Source organism: Osmerus eperlanus, chromosome 25, assembly GCF_963692335.1.
Source record: "Osmerus eperlanus chromosome 25, fOsmEpe2.1, whole genome shotgun sequence".
Taxonomy (NCBI): Eukaryota; Metazoa; Chordata; class Actinopteri; order Osmeriformes; family Osmeridae; genus Osmerus; species Osmerus eperlanus.
In genome coordinates, this window is record NC_085042.1 from 8,542,455 (window position 1) to 8,559,674 (window position 17,220).

General features: G+C 51.4%; 2 protein-coding genes across 4 annotated transcripts; one reads left to right on the plus strand and one right to left on the minus strand.

Moving 5' to 3' along the window:
* Positions 1 to 201: 201 nt before the first annotated feature.
* Positions 202 to 14,049, plus strand: smtnb (smoothelin b). Of its 3 annotated transcripts, XM_062451822.1 has the most exons (12): positions 208 to 1,292; positions 4,820 to 5,008; positions 5,717 to 5,792; positions 6,126 to 6,158; positions 7,589 to 7,768; positions 8,002 to 8,064; positions 8,255 to 8,321; positions 8,455 to 8,628; positions 8,877 to 9,003; positions 9,155 to 9,306; positions 11,446 to 11,623; positions 12,774 to 12,914. In XM_062451822.1, exons 1-11 carry the CDS (start codon positions 609 to 611, stop codon positions 11,591 to 11,593), a joined length of 1,893 nt encoding a protein of 630 aa, XP_062307806.1. In that variant the 5' UTR covers positions 208 to 608; the 3' UTR covers positions 11,594 to 11,623; positions 12,774 to 12,914. The 3 variants fall into 3 exon arrangements, with proteins under 3 accessions (XP_062307805.1, XP_062307807.1, XP_062307806.1); XM_062451821.1 differs by lacking the exon at positions 11,446 to 11,623 and having other exon boundaries at positions 202 to 1,292; positions 12,774 to 14,049; XM_062451823.1 differs by lacking the exon at positions 6,126 to 6,158 and having other exon boundaries at positions 207 to 1,292.
* Positions 14,050 to 14,463: 414 nt separating this feature from the next.
* Positions 14,464 to 17,220, minus strand: selenom (selenoprotein M). Its single transcript, XM_062451946.1, has 5 exons — positions 16,934 to 17,220; positions 15,828 to 15,863; positions 15,698 to 15,732; positions 15,428 to 15,506; positions 14,464 to 15,130 (listed from the first exon to the last, which is right to left on the minus strand). Exons 1-5 carry the CDS (start codon positions 17,027 to 17,029, stop codon positions 14,918 to 14,920), a joined length of 459 nt encoding a protein of 152 aa, XP_062307930.1. The 5' UTR covers positions 17,030 to 17,220; the 3' UTR covers positions 14,464 to 14,917.

Here is a 17,220-nt window from a genome sequence, read left to right on the forward strand (position 1 = left end):
ACGGTTTGCGCTTTGTCAGAAATGCTCTTAGGGCAGTAGAACTCAGTTTCCAGCCCCTGCACCAGCCCAGGGGTCCATCCCAAGACCCCGTCGCCTGCCCATCGAGGTGTGAAGGACAAGCTCGAAATAAAAGGGAGAGTTGAAAGAGGGGGAGGGGGAGGGGGGGAGTTGAATTGTTGCCACCAGCACCCCCCCCTCCGCCTCAGTCCCTGCCTGGCTCAGTGGCATAATGGCAGGGCCAGTGATAAATAGACTCGTCCACGGCACCTGAAAAAAAAAGAAAAAAAGGGGGTCGGGGCCTCCGCTGCCTTGGAAACGGAATTCCGTGCATGCTCATTGGCTGTCACGGCTAGGACACTGAAGAGGGCAGATTTGTTGCGACTGTATAAAGAGCGAGTGTTGCTCCGCACCGCGTCTCCAAAGAGGCAGAGCCGCTGTCCTGCTCTCCTCTCACAAACCTTTTCCGGGGGGGTTCTCCCAATTCCCACAGCGCCTCATCCAGTTCTTCTCTAAACTCGATTGGATCCTGATTGGGAGGAGGAAGTGAGGCGGTCGGACTTGCGGGGCGACAGAGGACTGTTAAGACGTCAGCGGCTACGCTAGCAGCCATGCCTGGAGTGCACCTGGACTTCCTCCTGGCCTCCGAGCCACCGGGGGCGCTGTGCGGCCCAGACAGCCCGTGTGCGGACGCTGGTCTGGAGGAGGCTATCGGAGACCTCCTGGCCCGGGGGGAGCACGAGGAGGAGGAGGAGGAGCACGAGGAGGAGGAGCACGAGGAGGAGGTTGTGGTCGAGGTGGAGGAGGGAGGGGTGTGCGGCCTGGAGCTGAGACTGCGCTGCACGGTGGGGGAGATCCACACCGACATGCAAGCCTTCGGGAAGCGGGTTAACGCCAGGCTGGAGGAGGCCTCGGCGCGGGTGGCCCCGCTGGCCTCCGCCCTGGCCTGCCTCCAGGAGGAGAATCTGAGGCTGAGGATCCAGCAGGAGAGGCTGGCCCGGCAGGTGGAAGCCCTGTGCCTGGCCCTGGGTCTCCCTGAGCCCCACCCCGAGCCAGCGGCTCCTCCACCCCTCCACCAGGACGCCCCCTCCGGCGCCCCGCTCCACCCAGACCCCCGCCCCCGGGACACAGAAGGGACACCCAGAGGAGGAGAGCGGGGGCCGGAGCCCACGACGACCCCCGAGGCTCTTCGAGAGACGAAGGCCGTCGCCGTGCCCCACCCCCCCACCTTCGCCACTCGCCGCTCCTCCTCCACCTCCTCCCTGCTGGGACTCGTCTCCCGCAGCAACAGCCTGGTACCGCTCTACCCTCCTGACCCGGCGCTTATCCCCCCTAACCTACCTGTCAGTCCTCGAGTCTCTAATCAGATCAGCTTTCATCTCTCACTTCCCCTTTAATGTGGAATATGACCTTTTAATATGGTGTGGACATCTCAGGTTTTGATTGGAACCTGGTTTTGTTTATGGGAGTGATTGAATTTACCTGCGTGAGTGTTTAGTTTCATCATAGGCGCAAGGTTTATCTCTGGGCTGTTGGACCAGAAAGAGCCTTGTGGTTGGGTTGCCAGGTATGCAGTATTAACCCTCCTGTCAGGCGTGCGTGCAGGTCTGTCCTCTCACGCTCTAACCGGAGGATCAAATGTTCCAACGGCAAACGTTTTCATCTATTGTTATCCCACATCATCCCCTCTCCTCCCGGATCAGAGCCCGACCATCTCTCCCTCCCCTCGCTCTCCTTCCCCTGCCGGCCTCCAGTTCCCAGTGACTGTTTCTGTTTTTGTGTGACAGAATCAGAGTGTGGGTTTCAATCTTCTAATCCCAGCATTACTGGGCCTCTGGCAGTGCTGTGTGTGTGTGTGTGAGAGAGAATGTGTGTCTGTCGGGGAAAGGGACACACTTCCTGCTGTGGGAGGAAGTGACTTGTTTGTTGTTGAATCCTTCCAGTACATTTAGTCATTTTAGCAGATGCTCTTATCCAGAGAGACTTACAGTAAGTACAGGGACATTCCGGGAAACGAACTGGCAACCTTCTGATTACTAGCCCAATACCCTCACCACTCAGCCACCTGACTCCCAAGTATCATCCTAGCCGTGATTCCCTCTGGTCTACCTTGAAGAGGAATGTCATGGAGATTTCAGGCTCTCCATGACATTCCTCTTCAAACAACTCCCAACTGTCTCGTCTGGCTGCTAGACAGTTTGTTTTTAAAGACTCAACACAGACAGTCTCGAAGTCTCGGGACTTAGATGAGTGTGTTCAGCTCAGTGGTCGAGTATTTCACTGCAGATCGAGAAATCGCAGGTTCAAATCCCCCCACACCAGTACCACATGCGTCTCTTTGAATGAAGGCGTTGAATGAAGGGAGTCAGGTGGCTGAGCGGTAAGGGAATCGGGATAGTAATCTGAAGGTTGCCAGTTCGACTCCCGGTCATGCCAATTGACGTTGTGTCCTTGGGCAAGGCACTTCACCCTACTTGCCTCGGGGGGAATGTCCCTGTATTTACTGTAAGTCGCTCTGGATAAGAGCGTCTGCTAAATGACTAAATGTAAATGTCTTCTAAATGAATACATCGTGGAACGGTCTGGAAGTGTCAGGGCTTTGAGGAAGCGTTCCTGCCAGGGGCAGCAAGTACTGAACAGAGGGTGCTGTATTGCGGGGAAAGTGGGTCAGCCATGTGTTGTGACTGGGTGCAGAGAGCAGAACCGACGAGCTGCCAGCTGAAGAGACTCTTATCATTCTGTCTCTTTCTAACAACTAGACAGCTTGATGCCAGTGCAGATATAGCCAACACTTACGGTTCTCTCACACACACACACAGGCTACACACACACACAGGCTACACACACACACACACAGGCTACACACAGGCTACACACACTAGTTAGAGGGTGAGAGACATATCTCTGATCACACACACACACACAGTCAGTATATGACCAGTCTTGACCTTGACATGACTAGTCTGGGGTGGACTAGCAAATGAGACGTGAGAGAAGGTGATTGACATGGCTAAACTCTGTCATCTGTTTAATGCGCGGTTGAAATGACAGGCTTTGCACCTCTGATACGAAGCACGCTGCGTTTGGAAAGAGTGCGCAGGAGGTAAGGGTTGCGAGGCCGGTGGAAAGTTGTTGCGATGGCGGCCAGGCTGCCAGGACAGGGGAGAGCAGGGGAACTGTGTGTGTGTGTGTGTTGACATTTTGAGGGATATCTGGCAGGTATGTGTGGCTTTACCTTCTGTTGTCCTGCTGGACAGAAGGACAGAATCCTCAGGGTCAGCTGCTGATGCTGTCTGTCAGCCTGACCGGAGGGGAGGGAGGTCTGATGTTACAAACCTGCCGTTCTCCAGACGCATGCATGATGACCTTACCTGACCCCCTGTCCTGTGTGGGATGGAGACCGCAGTGATGGAACAATGACAGTTCTTGCGTAACCCAGTATGCTGGGACACCGAGACACACACACACTTAACACACCGAGCATACACACACACACAAACACACACACACAAACACAGCCACAGAATGTGTAGTGGAATACAGGCAAATGTACTGTGTCTTTATAAAGACAGGCTTCCCTTTCCGTTGATGCTCAGACAGTCCAACTCCAGGAGGAAAGGGCCTGTCTGTCACAGCTTCAGGATGAAAGGGCCTGTCTGTGTCAGTGTTTGCCGGCCGGTGCAGCATCCAAATAACATTCCTCTGCGGTCAAGTGGTTCTCACTCCAACCTGACCCCTGGGTCAGATCCAAGGGTCCAAACCTCCAGAGCCAAAGGGCTGCTTTGATCACTACAGCCCCCTCGGAAATGGGTTGTGACAGGGGCCGGGGCTAGGGCTGGGGCCGGGACTGGGGCTGATCTGGGCCTCTCCTAGAAGTGTGAGACTAGAGAGAGGAGGTTGGTGGGGACAATGCCAGCTGCCTGGGCTAATTCTGGACAGAGTTAGGCCCAGAGGCTCAATTACAATAAAAGCACTGAAGTCCTAAGCATGCTAACCTCTGTAGTCTACTGCATGCATGCGGAGCCAGAGGAAGATATCTTTAGAGCTGTTATCTAAAGACTTTATGGCCACTTAAAATAAACAGTTAAACAGCCAGTGGTATCTTACAGAGTACAGTGCTGTTTATGTCCATGACTCATCATGTGTGTCAGCCTGTCAGCAGTGTGGGTACCGAGACTCTGTCCTGCTCGCTCTCCCGCTCTCTCTCTCTCTCTCTCTCTCTCTCTCCCCGTGTCTCTCTCTCCCCATGTGTCTCTCTCTCCCCATGTGTCTCTCTCTCCCCGTGTCTCTCTCTCCCTCCTTCAATGTCTCTCTCTCTTCCACTCTTCTTCCCTCTCTCTATTTTCCTCTCTATCTCACACACAGGCTCCTGCAGTGCGTCCATGACGTGTTTAGTACAATCCTCCCGTGTCTGTGCCTTCCTGCATGTCAGCGGGCCTCAGTGTGTCTGTAAACACAGCTGTTGGGTTGAGGGGCCTGTCCAGGTCTGGTGTGTCCAGGTCTGGTGTGTCCAGGTCTGGTGTGTCCAGGTCTGGTGTGTGTGCTGGCTTCTTCTATTGTATCTGTCCAGCTGTGGAGGAGGGGTGTGGGTGGAGGAGGGGTGGAGGGGTGGAGTGGTCAGCGTCACTGAGGAACACTCTGGAAACACCAGGGGATTAATCCCTCATCCTTCCGAGGTTGTTTGAAATCCTGATCCCTGTGTTGAACATAATGTGTTGAACGTAACCAGTGTAACATTTTTTTATTTTTACCAAGGAACATAATAAATCCCCCTAAAATGTCCCCATGACTAATCTCTCTGTGTGTGTGTGTGTGTGTGCAGATGGAGACAGAGCCAGTGATGGTGTCAGAGCCGGTGTTCGCTTCGGTGCCGCTGGTGCAGGTGGCGTGTCAAGCCCCCGTCACCCCCAACGGATCGTCCAGCTCCCGGCCCAGAGCTGAAGAACTCTCTGGAAAACTGACGGAAGAACAGCTGGCCGCCATCGAGGACGAGGAGGTCCTGGACAGAATGGTACCTACTCCATCCCTCACTTCCTCCATCCCTCACTTCCTCCATCCCTCACTTCCTCCATCCCTCACTTCCTCCATCCCTCACTTCCTCCATCCCTCACTTCCTCCATCCCTCACTTCCTCCATCCCTCACTTCCTCCATCCTTCACTTCCTCCATCCTTCACTTCCTCCATCCCTCACTTCCTCCATCCCTCACTTCCTCCATCCCTCACTTCCTCCATCCCTCACTTCCTCCATCCCTCACTTCCTCCATCCTTCACTTCCTCCATCCCTCACTTCCTCCATCCTTCACTTCCTCCATCCTTCACTTCCTCCATCCCTCACTTCCTCCATCCCTCACTTCCTCCATCCTTCACTTCCTCCATCCCTCACTTCCTGCATACTTCACTTCCTCCATCCTTCACTTCCTCCATCCTTCACTTCATCCATTCACTTCATCCGTTCATCCATCCTCCACTTAATATTCATCCATCCTTCATCCATCCTACCTTCTCGCAGTTTTTTATGCTCCAACCCATAATTTGTGAAGTTTCTCAGTTGTTTTTCCCGGCGTTTCCTCAGCGTAAACACACACACAGTGTTTTTATACACACTTTTAACTGTGGAACAGCGGTGTCGTGGGTCTCGGAGGGGCTGGAACAGCGTTGTCGGGGGCGACCTCTCTCATTCCTTCCGTCTGTGACGGCCGTGTTGTTTGTTTTCCGACAGCTGGACGAGTCCAAAGACTTTGAGGAGAGGAAGATGATCCGAGCAGCCATGAGGGAGCTACGCAAGAGGAAGAGAGGTGAGGCCAGACCAGACCTGTCAAACATCTCTCTCTCATCTCTCTCTTCCCCTCTCTCCCTTTCTCTCTCTCTCTCTCCCTTTCTCTCTCTCTATGTCCCTCTCTCTCTCCCTCTCTCTCTCTCCCTTTCTCTATCTCTCTCTCCCTCTCCATCTCCCTCTCTCTTTCCAGTCGTTTAGTTATATCTATGGTCTCCCCCCTCCCTCTCTAGCTACAGAAGTGAGCCCTCTCTCCCCCCCCTCCCTCCCCCTGTTCACTCTTTAGTTTCAGTCCTCTCATGTTCTCCTCTCGTCCTGCCCCCCTCCCCCCCTCGTCCTCTCGTCCTGCCCCCAGAGGCCACGCTGGGCTGTACGCAGGAGGAAATAGGTAGGACAGGTTTGTGTGGCGTGTTCATGGCAGAGTGAATCCGTGTGTATTCGTCTTGTTGTTGTTTTGTGTCCCGTCCGTGCCTGCCTGCCTGCGTCGTCAGCCTGTCACATTCCGTCATCGTCAACCACACCTCGTTAAAGTCGCCCTTCCCTACAAATGTTACCTTTCGACACTCCGGGCTTCCTGTTCGTCAAGCTAATTGTGCGCGGTGGCTCGAGCTGTGGTTGGCGGTGAGGGACGTGTCAACACTTCCCGTTAACATGCATGAGCCTGGATGCTGTGAGAGAACACCGACACTCCCCTCCCTGGCCACGTGTGATGAGGGTGTTGGGGGGGGGGTGAGGGTGGAGGTGGAAGGTGAGGTTGGGGGTGAGGGTGAGGGAGGGGGTGGAGGGTGAGGGAGGGTGGTGGAGGTGGAAGGTGAGGTTGGGGGTGAGGGTGAGGGTGGGGGTGGAGGGTGAGGGAGGAGGGTGGGGGTGGAGGGTGAGGGTGGGGGGTGGACGCTAGTCCACCCGCTAGTCGGCATCGGCAGATCGGCAGATGTGCCGACGCTAGTCGGCACATCTGGGGTGAGGTGTTGGCTCTTCCTGGAGGCACCCCGTCAATTTTAAGTGCAACAAAACCAGCTCAAGTAAAGTGCCAGCCGGTGCAAAGTGGATTTGACTTGGAAAGATTTCTGTAAATAACCGGCTGTTTACTTCACTCGATTAGCCATTTATATTAGAAACGAGGCCAAGTAGATTTAAGATCTAACAAACAGATTATCATACTTGGTTATATTTAGAGTTTTTGCAGTGCAGGATACGAGCCAGGACAATGACTCTGCATCCAGCCACAGAAAACAGAGCTCGCTAGCACTTCTGCTATGCCGCCGATTTGTGTGTTTAGCTTGGTCATGGTGAGACCGCAAAGGGCTTAGGAACGTAAATGGACAGGTAAGACTACACGGGGGGGGCGTGGATGTTAGGATATCTCCGTGTTGGAGAGCTCTGGTTGGTCTTGGCTGGTGGTTTAAGGGATGGAGCGATTAGGACTCTTTGTTTGGGACTGTTTGATCCTCACACAGCACGTGCTCACACACAGCCGGAGGTGGCTTGTGGGAGTTGTAAACCTGCAGGGAGGCTGTTTGGGTTCAGAGGCTTTTTGAGAACGCTTTGGAAAGAATCCAGCAAGTGTTGCTGCTCAAATATGACCTCCCTGTTTAGTCTGACTTTGTTGTCTGAGGAGGCGAAGCTTGTTTCAGTTCCTCCTCCCTCAACCCCTTTTTCCGCTGACTTTTCCCTCTTCCCCTCCCTCTCCTCCTCCCTTCCCCTCTCCTCATCCCTCCCTTCCCTCTCCTCCTCCTCCTTCCCCTCCCCTCTCCTCCTCCTCCTCCCTCCTCTCCCACTCCTCCTCCCTCCCTCTCCTCCTCCTCCCCTCCGTCTCAGACCAGAGAGAGAAGGAGCGTGAGACTCGTCTGCAGGAACTGCGGCAGCACCGTGAGGAGCGCGCTCAGAAGGGCCGCGCTCCGGGGGCAGCAGGGGAGGTGGTGGTGAAGAAGGTGGAGAAGTCAGCTGACGGCTCCACCCTCAGCCAGCTCACCAAGACAGACCGCTTCGCCCAGTCCGGTAAGCCCAGGACACTGGTCACATGACACTGGTCACATGACACTGTGACTTCCCCTCTCTCTCTCTTTCTACTTTCTTTCCTCTCTCTCCTACTGTCCTATTGATAAATAACGGCCTCCAAAAAATGATACAAATGTGCGTTCAACTGCAGCGCCCCAGCTTCTGTGCAGGCCGTGTAGGGAACCACTCAAAGCCTTTCCAGACTGCTGACGTGTGTTTGTTTGTGTGTCCAGATGACGGCAGCCGCTCGAGCCGCAGCACCATCATGGAGGCCAGCTACCTGAAGAAGACAGACAGTGAGTTTCTCCTCCTCCTTCTCCTCCTTCTCCTCCTTCTCCTTCTTCTCCTCCTTCTTCTTCTTCTCCTTCTTCTCCTCCTTCTTCTCCTTCTCCTTCTTCTAGGTCAGGAGATGGTCTCCCTCGTCAGTGTCATGTCGGAGGACTTGTGTTGATTGTGTGATGTCTCCATCTCCTGTATTCTCCACAGAGGGGTCAGTTCAGTCCAAGTCCTACAGCTTCTCCTCCTCCTCCTCATCCACTAAGAAAGTGGGCAGGTGAGTGAACAGTCCTCAGATATCCCTGGCGTTAGCATTGACCGAGGCCTTAAATGAATCATTAGAGATTGTTTGACCTATAACCCCTCACTCTCTGTCCCAGTGTGTTTGACCTATGACCTCTCTCTACCAGTGTGTTTGACCGTGAGGACGACGCCTCGCCTCGCGGCGGCGGCGGCGGCGGTCTGGCCGCCATGGAGCGTCGTCAGGCGGAGAAGCGTAAGGAGCTGATGAGGGCCCAGACGCTGCCCAAGACGTCTGCCATGCAGGCTCGCCGGGCCATGATCGAGAAGCTGGAGAGTGGAGGGTAAGGATCCTGGAGAACACATGAGCTTACCTGATAAGTGTGGACCGTGTAGGTTGCAGAGATTTGGGGTTCAAATCTGGCCATGGCCCTTTGCTGGATCTCTCTCTCTCTCTCTCTCTCTCCACCTTTCCTGTCCAACGATCTGATGAAGCATGAAATGCTCCAAATATATGTAATTATATAACATACATCTTTAAAAAGAATCTAAAGGGAGAAGGCGTGAACTTTAAACGAGCCCTCCTCCTCAGCCCCGGGAATCAAGCGGTCGCCAAGGTGAACAACGTCCAGCGTTCCACCAGCTTCGGCGTGCCCAACGCCAACTCCATCAAGCAGATGTTGCTGGACTGGTGCCGTGCCAAGACCCGCTCCTACGAGGTGAGCCAAGCCGCCCTGGCACCCACCGCGCTGGGTCGCTACCTTCAACCACCTCCCTCTAAGTCCTTCTGGGGTTTTCATTGTGCTCCGAGGGGAGCAGCAATAAGCCGGTTTCATTTCCGTGACGGTTATTTTCCTTTCTCATTCCTAGAACGTGGAGATTCAGAACTTTTCTTCCTGTTGGAGCGACGGCATGGCGTTCTGCGCTCTGGTGCACAACTTCTTCCCAGAGGCCTTCGACTACTCCGAACTGACGCCTAGCAACCGCAGGCACAACTTCGAGGTGGCCTTCAGCACGGCAGAGTGAGTACTCCTAACATACTGTCGCGTTTGTTGGGCGTTCGTCACACAGGAGCTAACCGACACAGTCCGTGTTGTTGCGCGCTGCAAGGTGTGATGGCAGGAAGTCTTAGAGGAACGTCTTCAGTGGGTGACGTTCCTGACTAGCGTGTGTATCTGTGTGTACGATTTCACCTACATCAGCAAGAAACTCTTTCTCCAAGCCAAAGCCTTTCCTCTGGGCCATATTTCTGATATACATCTGCTGCACCGACCACTCAACACCAACAAAACCACAGCCCAACATTTGACCCCAGAGATAAGCATCTTTCCTCGCTTCGACGTGCCCAAACTAACAGACCTCAGGTGTTCCCCGGTCCAGCCTCTCCAGGTCATTAGTTCGACCTGAGTAACGTCAACATTCAGGCCTGGTTTAGTGGAATCTTAGGCTCAACTGGGCTGAGCTCCCCCACCTTCCAGCCTCCCTGCCCAGCCTCCCTGCCCAGCCTCCCTGCCTCCCAGCCTCCCTGCTCCTCCAGGCTGGGGAGGGGAGACAGAGATCTCTCAAGGTCTCCACAGGGATGGATGGGTGGATGGGATTCACAGCCCAGTGGCTCCTGAAGGTGTACTCCTCCGGATGTCTGTCTACCCTTTTATCCCTTCATCAGTCTCTCTCGCTCCGCCCCCTATGCTCCGTGAGGTCATGGATCACCTACTACTACTTCCTCTTCCTCTCTCAACCTCCACTCTCCATCCATCTGGACTGGGATTGGTGCATGCCCATTCCCTAAACGACCACCTGACAGGAAGTAGCCATGACTGCAGCCCAAACCTCCCTCCTACTTACCCTCTACTCTCCTCTTCCTCCTCCTCTCTCACTCTTCTTCTTTTGGGGTCTTGTGACCCTTCATTCTCTGGCCTGTCACCTGCCAGTGTTTGTGTCACCTGCCAGTAGAACAGCTGTGATGATGATGATGATGAATGGTGAACACCAGACTGGCACTGTTTCCTCCAAACCTCCTCACTGTGTTGCAATGTCACCCTCTTCCTGGGCACCACACACCCCTCTGCCTGAGACACACACACACACACACCAACATCCCTGTGCACCACCAGTGTGTGTGTGTTGTAGAGTCACTGTAGGATCCTTGGTGTTGTTTTCCGTGTCTCTCTTGTATATGTGGGACAAAACAAAGCCACTTCCTGTTGTTGATGTCCCCTCCCCGGTCTCTTGTGTCGGTGCACAGAAAAAACGACAACAAAACAAAACCACAAATGCAAAATGGATGTCGTCCGACGATCCATTTGCCATTTTTGTGTTTTTTCTATTTTATTTATTTCTGTGAGTGTGTGCACATAGTATGTGTCATGATGTTCATGAAGCATGTCAACTCATGGATGCGTCTGTCACCACGGAGACTGTAACTTTTGTTGTTTTTATTTTTTTGTGTCTCTTCTTTCTCTGTCTTCCTCACCCTGAACCCTTGGATTTGGCTGCTCACGCTTTGTCCTCTCTGCCTCCCTCTTTGCCCCCACCTCTCTCTCTCCACCCCCACCTCTCTCTCTCTCTCCACCCCCACCTCTCTCTCTCTCCACCCCCACCTCTCTCTCTCTCTCCACCCCCACCCCTCTCTCTCTCCACCCCCACCTCTCTCTCTCTCTCCACCCCCACCTCTCTCTCTCCATCTTTTTTCTGTTGTCTTGTCCGCACCTCTTCTCTCTCTGTTATGTTGCTGTTCCTCTCTCCTCTCCCCCCCTCTCTCTCCTCTCCCCCCCTCTCTCTCCTCTCCCCCCTCTCTCTCTCCTCTCCTCTCTCCCCTCTCCTCGCTCTCCTCTCCTCTTTCCCCTCCCCCTCTCTCTCCTCTACTCTCTCCCCCTCTCCTCTCCCCTATCTTCTCCCCTCTCTCCCTCTCTCTCCTCTCCCCCCTCTCTCTCTCCTCTCTCCCCTCCCCCTCTCTCTCCTCTCCTCTCTCCCCTCCCCCCTCCCTCTCCTCTCTCTCCTCTCCTCTCTCCCCTCCCCCCTCCGTCCTCTCCTCTCTCCCCTCCCCTTCTCTCTCCTCTACTCTCTCCCCATCTCCTCTCCCCTATCTTCTCCCCTCTGTCCCCCTCTCTCTCCCCCTCCCCCCCTCTCTCCCCCCTGCCCCTGGTCCTGGTGGGGTGCAGGAGGCTGGCAGACTGCCCCCAGCTGCTGGATGTGGAGGACATGGTGCAGATGCGTGAGCCGGATTGGAAGTGTGTGTACACGTACCTGCAGGAGTTCTACCGGGGCCTGGTGACCAAGGGCCTGGTCAAAACCAAAAACTCCTCCTAAAGTCGCAGTCCCGCCGGTATTACGCTCATGGTGAGAGGAGGAGGGGGGAGGGAGGGGGTGGCAGGCCCACTGAGGAATCTCTCCACGGTGCTGAGATAGAACGTGGGGGAGGGGGTTGTGGGAGAGGGTATATGTTTGTTCCACAACAATGTGTATATATGTGTGTGTGTATATTTACATTTTAGTCATTTTAGCAGACGCTCTTATCCAGAGCGACTTACAGTAAGTACAGGGACATTCCCCCCAAGGCAAGTAGGGTGAGGTGCCTTGCCCAAGGACACAACGTCATTTTGCACAGCCTGGAATCAAACCGGCAACCTTCTGATTAGTAGCCTGATTCCCTAACCGCTCAGCCATCTGACTCCCTGGGTGTGTGTGTGTGTGTGCGTGTGTATGTGGCCACAAGGCTGAGGTCCAGGCACGGAGCCAGTCACCAGCACATCTGGAGCTCCACACTTTAAAAGGAGCTGCAGATTCACAGTGTTGGAGACCCAGTGCTTGGAAACTAGGTAGCTGGGAATGAGAAATGCAGGTCCCGTGTGTGTCTGTGTCTGTCTGTGTCTGTATCTATCTCTCATTGGATTTGGAATCACCAGTGTTTATCCACCTGGAAAATGTCATCATTTTATTGTACCATTTTGGCTCAATAGGGAGTTAGACAAGTCGCACAAAGTCCTCATGTTTCAGCCTCAGAAAGACAACCAAGTATAGCTTTATTCTGTATCCTGTCAGTTGTGTTTTTATTGGATATGCTGACCCTCTGCAGGTCCCATGGTCCAGCTCTGCCTGTCCTATCTTGCAGTGTTTCCCCTCTCCTTCTTCTTCTCTGCTCCTGGCTTGGCAGCTCAGACTATAACTAGCAGAGCCCCCCTCTGCGCTGTCGCCAGCGCTGCAAGGCTTCTGAGTAACTGTCGCCACCTAGTGGTTGGAAGCATGACTTACAGTTCAATTATGGATCCATCAAAGCATAAGCATAAGCAAGCTTATAACTAATATTTTAGCACTGAAATTAGATGTATGCGGTACACTGCAGTAGATGGATACAACAGACAGACTTTTTTTTTCTTTTGGGGGAGTTTTGATGGTCCATCGCTCCCTCCCTCGCTCTCTCCCCTCTCCCTCCCTCCCTCCCATTCTCCATCTGACTACCTTCCTGTCTCCCCCTCCTCCCCCCTTCCAGGGCCTTCGCTAACTGCATGCCCCTACTGGAGGTGGAGGACATGATGATCATGGGGAGAAAGCCAGACTCGAAGTGCGTCTTCACCTACGTGCAGTCCCTGGTCAACCACCTGCGCAGGCACGAGATGAAAGTGGCCCGCTCCTTCTCCGACCTTTGACCTGGCCGCGCTGGGGTGAGGCTCACCCCATGATCCAAGAGCAGGGCCTCCACACCATCGCACCCCTCTTGCTCACTCCCCCGAACCTAACACCCCCCTCCTCCCACCCCCATCCCCCCCCTGCGTGTGTACGTATCGTTATGGCATCGGTATCTGTGTTGACTGGTGGCGTCATTTCTGATTCCCCTTCTCTGGGACACACTCCCCTCTTCTTCCAGAAAGAGAACACCAAAGTCTGTTCATCAGAGCCCTACCGATCTTTCTGAGCTTTGATAAATATTTTATACTGAAACTTCAGTTATAATCCATTTAAGTGGATAGGCAATATTACTCGTGTTTTGGAAGATTCCCTCTTAAAAGCTTACATTTGATCAACTTTTGAATTATTTTTTTCTACGTTACCCAAGCTGTTGATAGCAATTGTGAAGCAAAAACGCTTTTCATAATGTTTTCACATTATGGCCGTTTTAACTCTGGTACTGTCAAAGGTTTCACCAAAACTGCATGCTTTTTAAAACGTATGTACTTGAATTGTTTTAAATAGTCCTTATTTCGTTATTGATTTTGATTATTATTTCTATTTAAGTTTAACTCTTAAACACTGGGATGTTGTTCTGCGTAGAATTTACTTAACGTCCGTGTACGTATAAAGGCCCGACGCTGAATGGCTAAGCTAGCTAAAACACAGCGAGAAAGTCCGTGTTGTTCTTGTTCTGTCACCTGAATATACCCACGTGTCATAATAACCTAGCGACAGAGAATCTCGAAGCCTCACAGTCTTGTCGCACGTGCCCCACCTCCACCACAGCCTGCACAACCAAGCACGTGTGTTTTAGAGTTCTTTATTTATGCTTGGGTCGCGTGTTATTGAAAGGATTCTTTAGTGGGTGTTAAGACCATACTCTATACGTTTGACGTTTTAAAGGTCAGCAAATAAGTCTAGTGCTAAATCAGTGAATAAGTACACCTAGCCTCGTAGACTTCAGTCTTGTGCCCAAATGAAAGCTGGCTTTCAGCTCAGTTTTACAAAAGGTAAACTTTAGAGTATTGATGATTTAAGGCAGAATATACTTTCTTGAATATACTTATACTGTATATTTTCTGAACTTTAGCAAAGGAGAATTTTATTCCATACGTATTTTAATGGTTTATTTTTCAAGAATTAAAAAAAAATGTTTTTGTTGTATTTCACTTTGTGCTTTTAGACTTTACATTGACCAATATTACTAAATTAAAATATTCCTGTCCATCCAAGGGCTTCCACAAGCTAGTGAATGCTGTACATAAGTTTGGACACATTGTCATAAAACAAGTTTCTATACAACACAGTGAAATGTGAATTAAATTTAAACCAACTATGGAAAATCATGACTTGTCTTTTTTGCTTTAAATTGTTTTAAACATTGTCTTCAGTGCAGTGTTGTACTGTTCAACATGCCATGTGATCTGCTAGCCACTTACACCAAACGGGAGGAAGCTGTGCTTTAATAAAAGATCTGAAAGTCAGTTCAGAAATGGCACAGATACAAAAAATAATTTGGGTAATTTTTTATTGTAACATCAGTTATGACACCCATACATCATTCACACTGCAGTCCTCCTGAGTGATACACTTCTGCCACCAGAACATGGGTCATCAGCTCTAAGCCAATCAGAACGATTTACAGCCTGGAGCGTCATTCAGTTTCCCAGTAAACAGGAAGTCATAAGCACACGAGGGAGATGAGTGGGGAGACGATGACGCCGTAAGACACCTGACATTCATCGTAAAAACAAACACAAACCCAACACACCCCTTGAAAACGAACGACCAAACAGATTCTAAACAAAACGTCTTAACCGTGAGCCTCGGGAGGGCCAAATCTGTGCTTCTGAGATTCTGTCCTTTTTTTAAGTGCTGATCCAGAATCTGCTTGGCAGACATTTTAACCCCCAACATCTGTTGCGGGGCTACAGTGACGAGGCCTGGCTTCGTTAGGTGAGGGGGCTACAGATCAGAGTGCCCGTCCTCTGGGGACACGCTCTCCGTGGGCGGGGGTGAGGACGGGGTCTCCTCGCCATCTTTGAAGGGGCTGTCCTTGGCGGGGGAGAAGCGGAACTCCTCCGGGACCTCGTCTTCGGGCTCGGCCTTCTTGTAGAAGCCCAGTTTGCCCAGGAGCTCGTTGATTTCGGAGCGGGTCATGTCGGACAGGCCGATGCGCTGTGCAGGGCAGACACACCAGCTTAGACACATTCATCTCATCAAATGGATGCGTATAGACGTTTTACAAGCTTATCGCAGACAGCTTCACATGTCTACACCTGTAGAACTGCACCTAAACCCTCCAGCTCTCCTCCTTATACAGAACCCTCACAACAACTTAAACACTCAATCCATTTTACATTCAATCCATTTGAGCAGATGATCAGATCTAAACCGACACAGAAACAGTGCACGTAGAAAGTAAAACAGTAAATCACATCTTCGCTTACAGGCAGGGTGAAATACAGGACTTACATCCAGCTCCTCGTAGTAGTGGTTAAGGAGGACAAGCTCAGGGTCGGCCCCAGGGATGTGCTTCATCACCAGATTGTGGCTGGGGAGGTCAAGGTTCACCACGGGGGATGTGGACTGTGTGTGTGTGTGTGTGTGTATCTGGTGAGCTACAGGGGCACCCTGTGGATGGTGTTTTGTACACAGACGACAGACACAGTTGAGTTTCTATTCTAGTTCTAAGTGAGCATATGTTTTATGTGCTCTTGTTTGACTGCATTACGAAAAGGATACTAAAGAGGAATATCCTGGGTGACAAAGGCTTTGACCTGTGGAAATAAGTTAATTAACAACAAATAGCACTATACTTAAATCTAAAAAAAAGACACTATTTATTATTGTATCGTAAAGCTAAAGGGCTTACCTCTCTCAACCTGTTCAGCTGTCATCCTCCACAGGACTGAGGGAGAGAGTGAAAGATGACCATGAGGAGGAAACAGTGAATATTAACCCTCGTGCTGCCTTCGGGTCACATGACCCAAAGGTTCATAACGAACCATCGTTGTGTTTACCCAATTTTACCCAATACAAAAACAAATTAAAATAATTTTCTTTTAACCTTTGCAATGTGGGGGGTCTAAGACAGCCTAGCTGTTAAAAGAAAATGCTTCACTTTGTCTTTGTATGCGGTAAATCTGTCGCAATACGACGGTGGGTCACAATGACTGATGGGTCAGAATGACCCGAAGATAACACAAGGGTTAAGTGTACACAAGTGAATGTTCCACGTGAAGAGAATTAATGTGTCGCTCTGTGGAAGCCTGATAACGGCCTTTCATTTGAATCAGGTGTGTCAGAGCAGGGAAAAATCTAAAACATACAGGACAGTGGGCACTGAGGACCAGGATTGAAGACTGCCTTAAAGTACAGTTTTGTGTAATGCCCGATAGCCCGGCTGTGAATTACTGTACAGAAACCAAGAGGTGGAGGGATAAAGCTGCAAAACCATCCTATAGGTGTGATCCATCAGGGATGCCCTGGGGCTACTTGCTACACGGTCTCTAATGAACGGGTATTGTCAGGTAACTTGAGACCTTCGTCTCATTTTACTGACACGTAGCCATAACACTGACCTATTCTCGTCATGAAGACAACGGATTTCCGTGGTTGTTGGTTACAATTTCTCAGATAAAGACGGAATCTTGAAAATACTTCCCAAACTAATTGGGTATTTTTTGCTTCGTTTAGATCTTAAAAAAGTTATGCCAGGCCCGCGCACAAACTGGATGGAAAACGAAACTGTATTCAATGTAAGTATATATTCCGTTACAACGACATGGATGCAGTCCAAAGACGTCTACTTGTAAACCTTTACGTATATAAATATTTTGAATGTCCAACCCCTATAGAAGCAAGCATACCGAAAATGATCTTAACCTCGTTTCCTATGCATTAACGTAACATCTCAAAATGTAGGATTACTAAGCTGACAAAAGGTATAGAAACAGAACGCGATATAGGTTACCGTACCTCCACCTTCGCTTTTGCGAGACCATCCAGTTTCTTCAAATCTACATCATAGGCCGACAGACAGTGGAAAAAACTAGCAACGACAAACCACCACATGATTTGTCCTTGCTTTGCGTAGGGCGCGCTGAAAGCCTGGTTCTCCTTGCTTGTTCAGGTCCTCCACTCGACCTGAAAGCAGGTGTGGTGTATGATGAACAAAATATGGCAACTGCCCTTTTAGTCTACAGCTCTAAAGTGATGCTTGCCGATGTGATGTCCGGGACCTTGCCACGTCAAACGCTTCCTCG

Coding starts and splice junctions, on each gene's coding strand:
- smtnb (XM_062451821.1), top strand. CDS start 609: ATGCCTGGAGTGCACCTGGACTTCCTCCTGGCCTCCGAGCCACCGGGG. Junction 1,293..4,819: donor TCTCCCGCAGCAACAGCCTG/GTACCGCTCTAC, acceptor GTGTGTGTGCAG/ATGGAGACAGAGCCAGTGAT. Junction 9,307..12,773: donor GTGGCCTTCAGCACGGCAGA/GTGAGTACTCCT, acceptor CCCCCCTTCCAG/GGCCTTCGCTAACTGCATGC.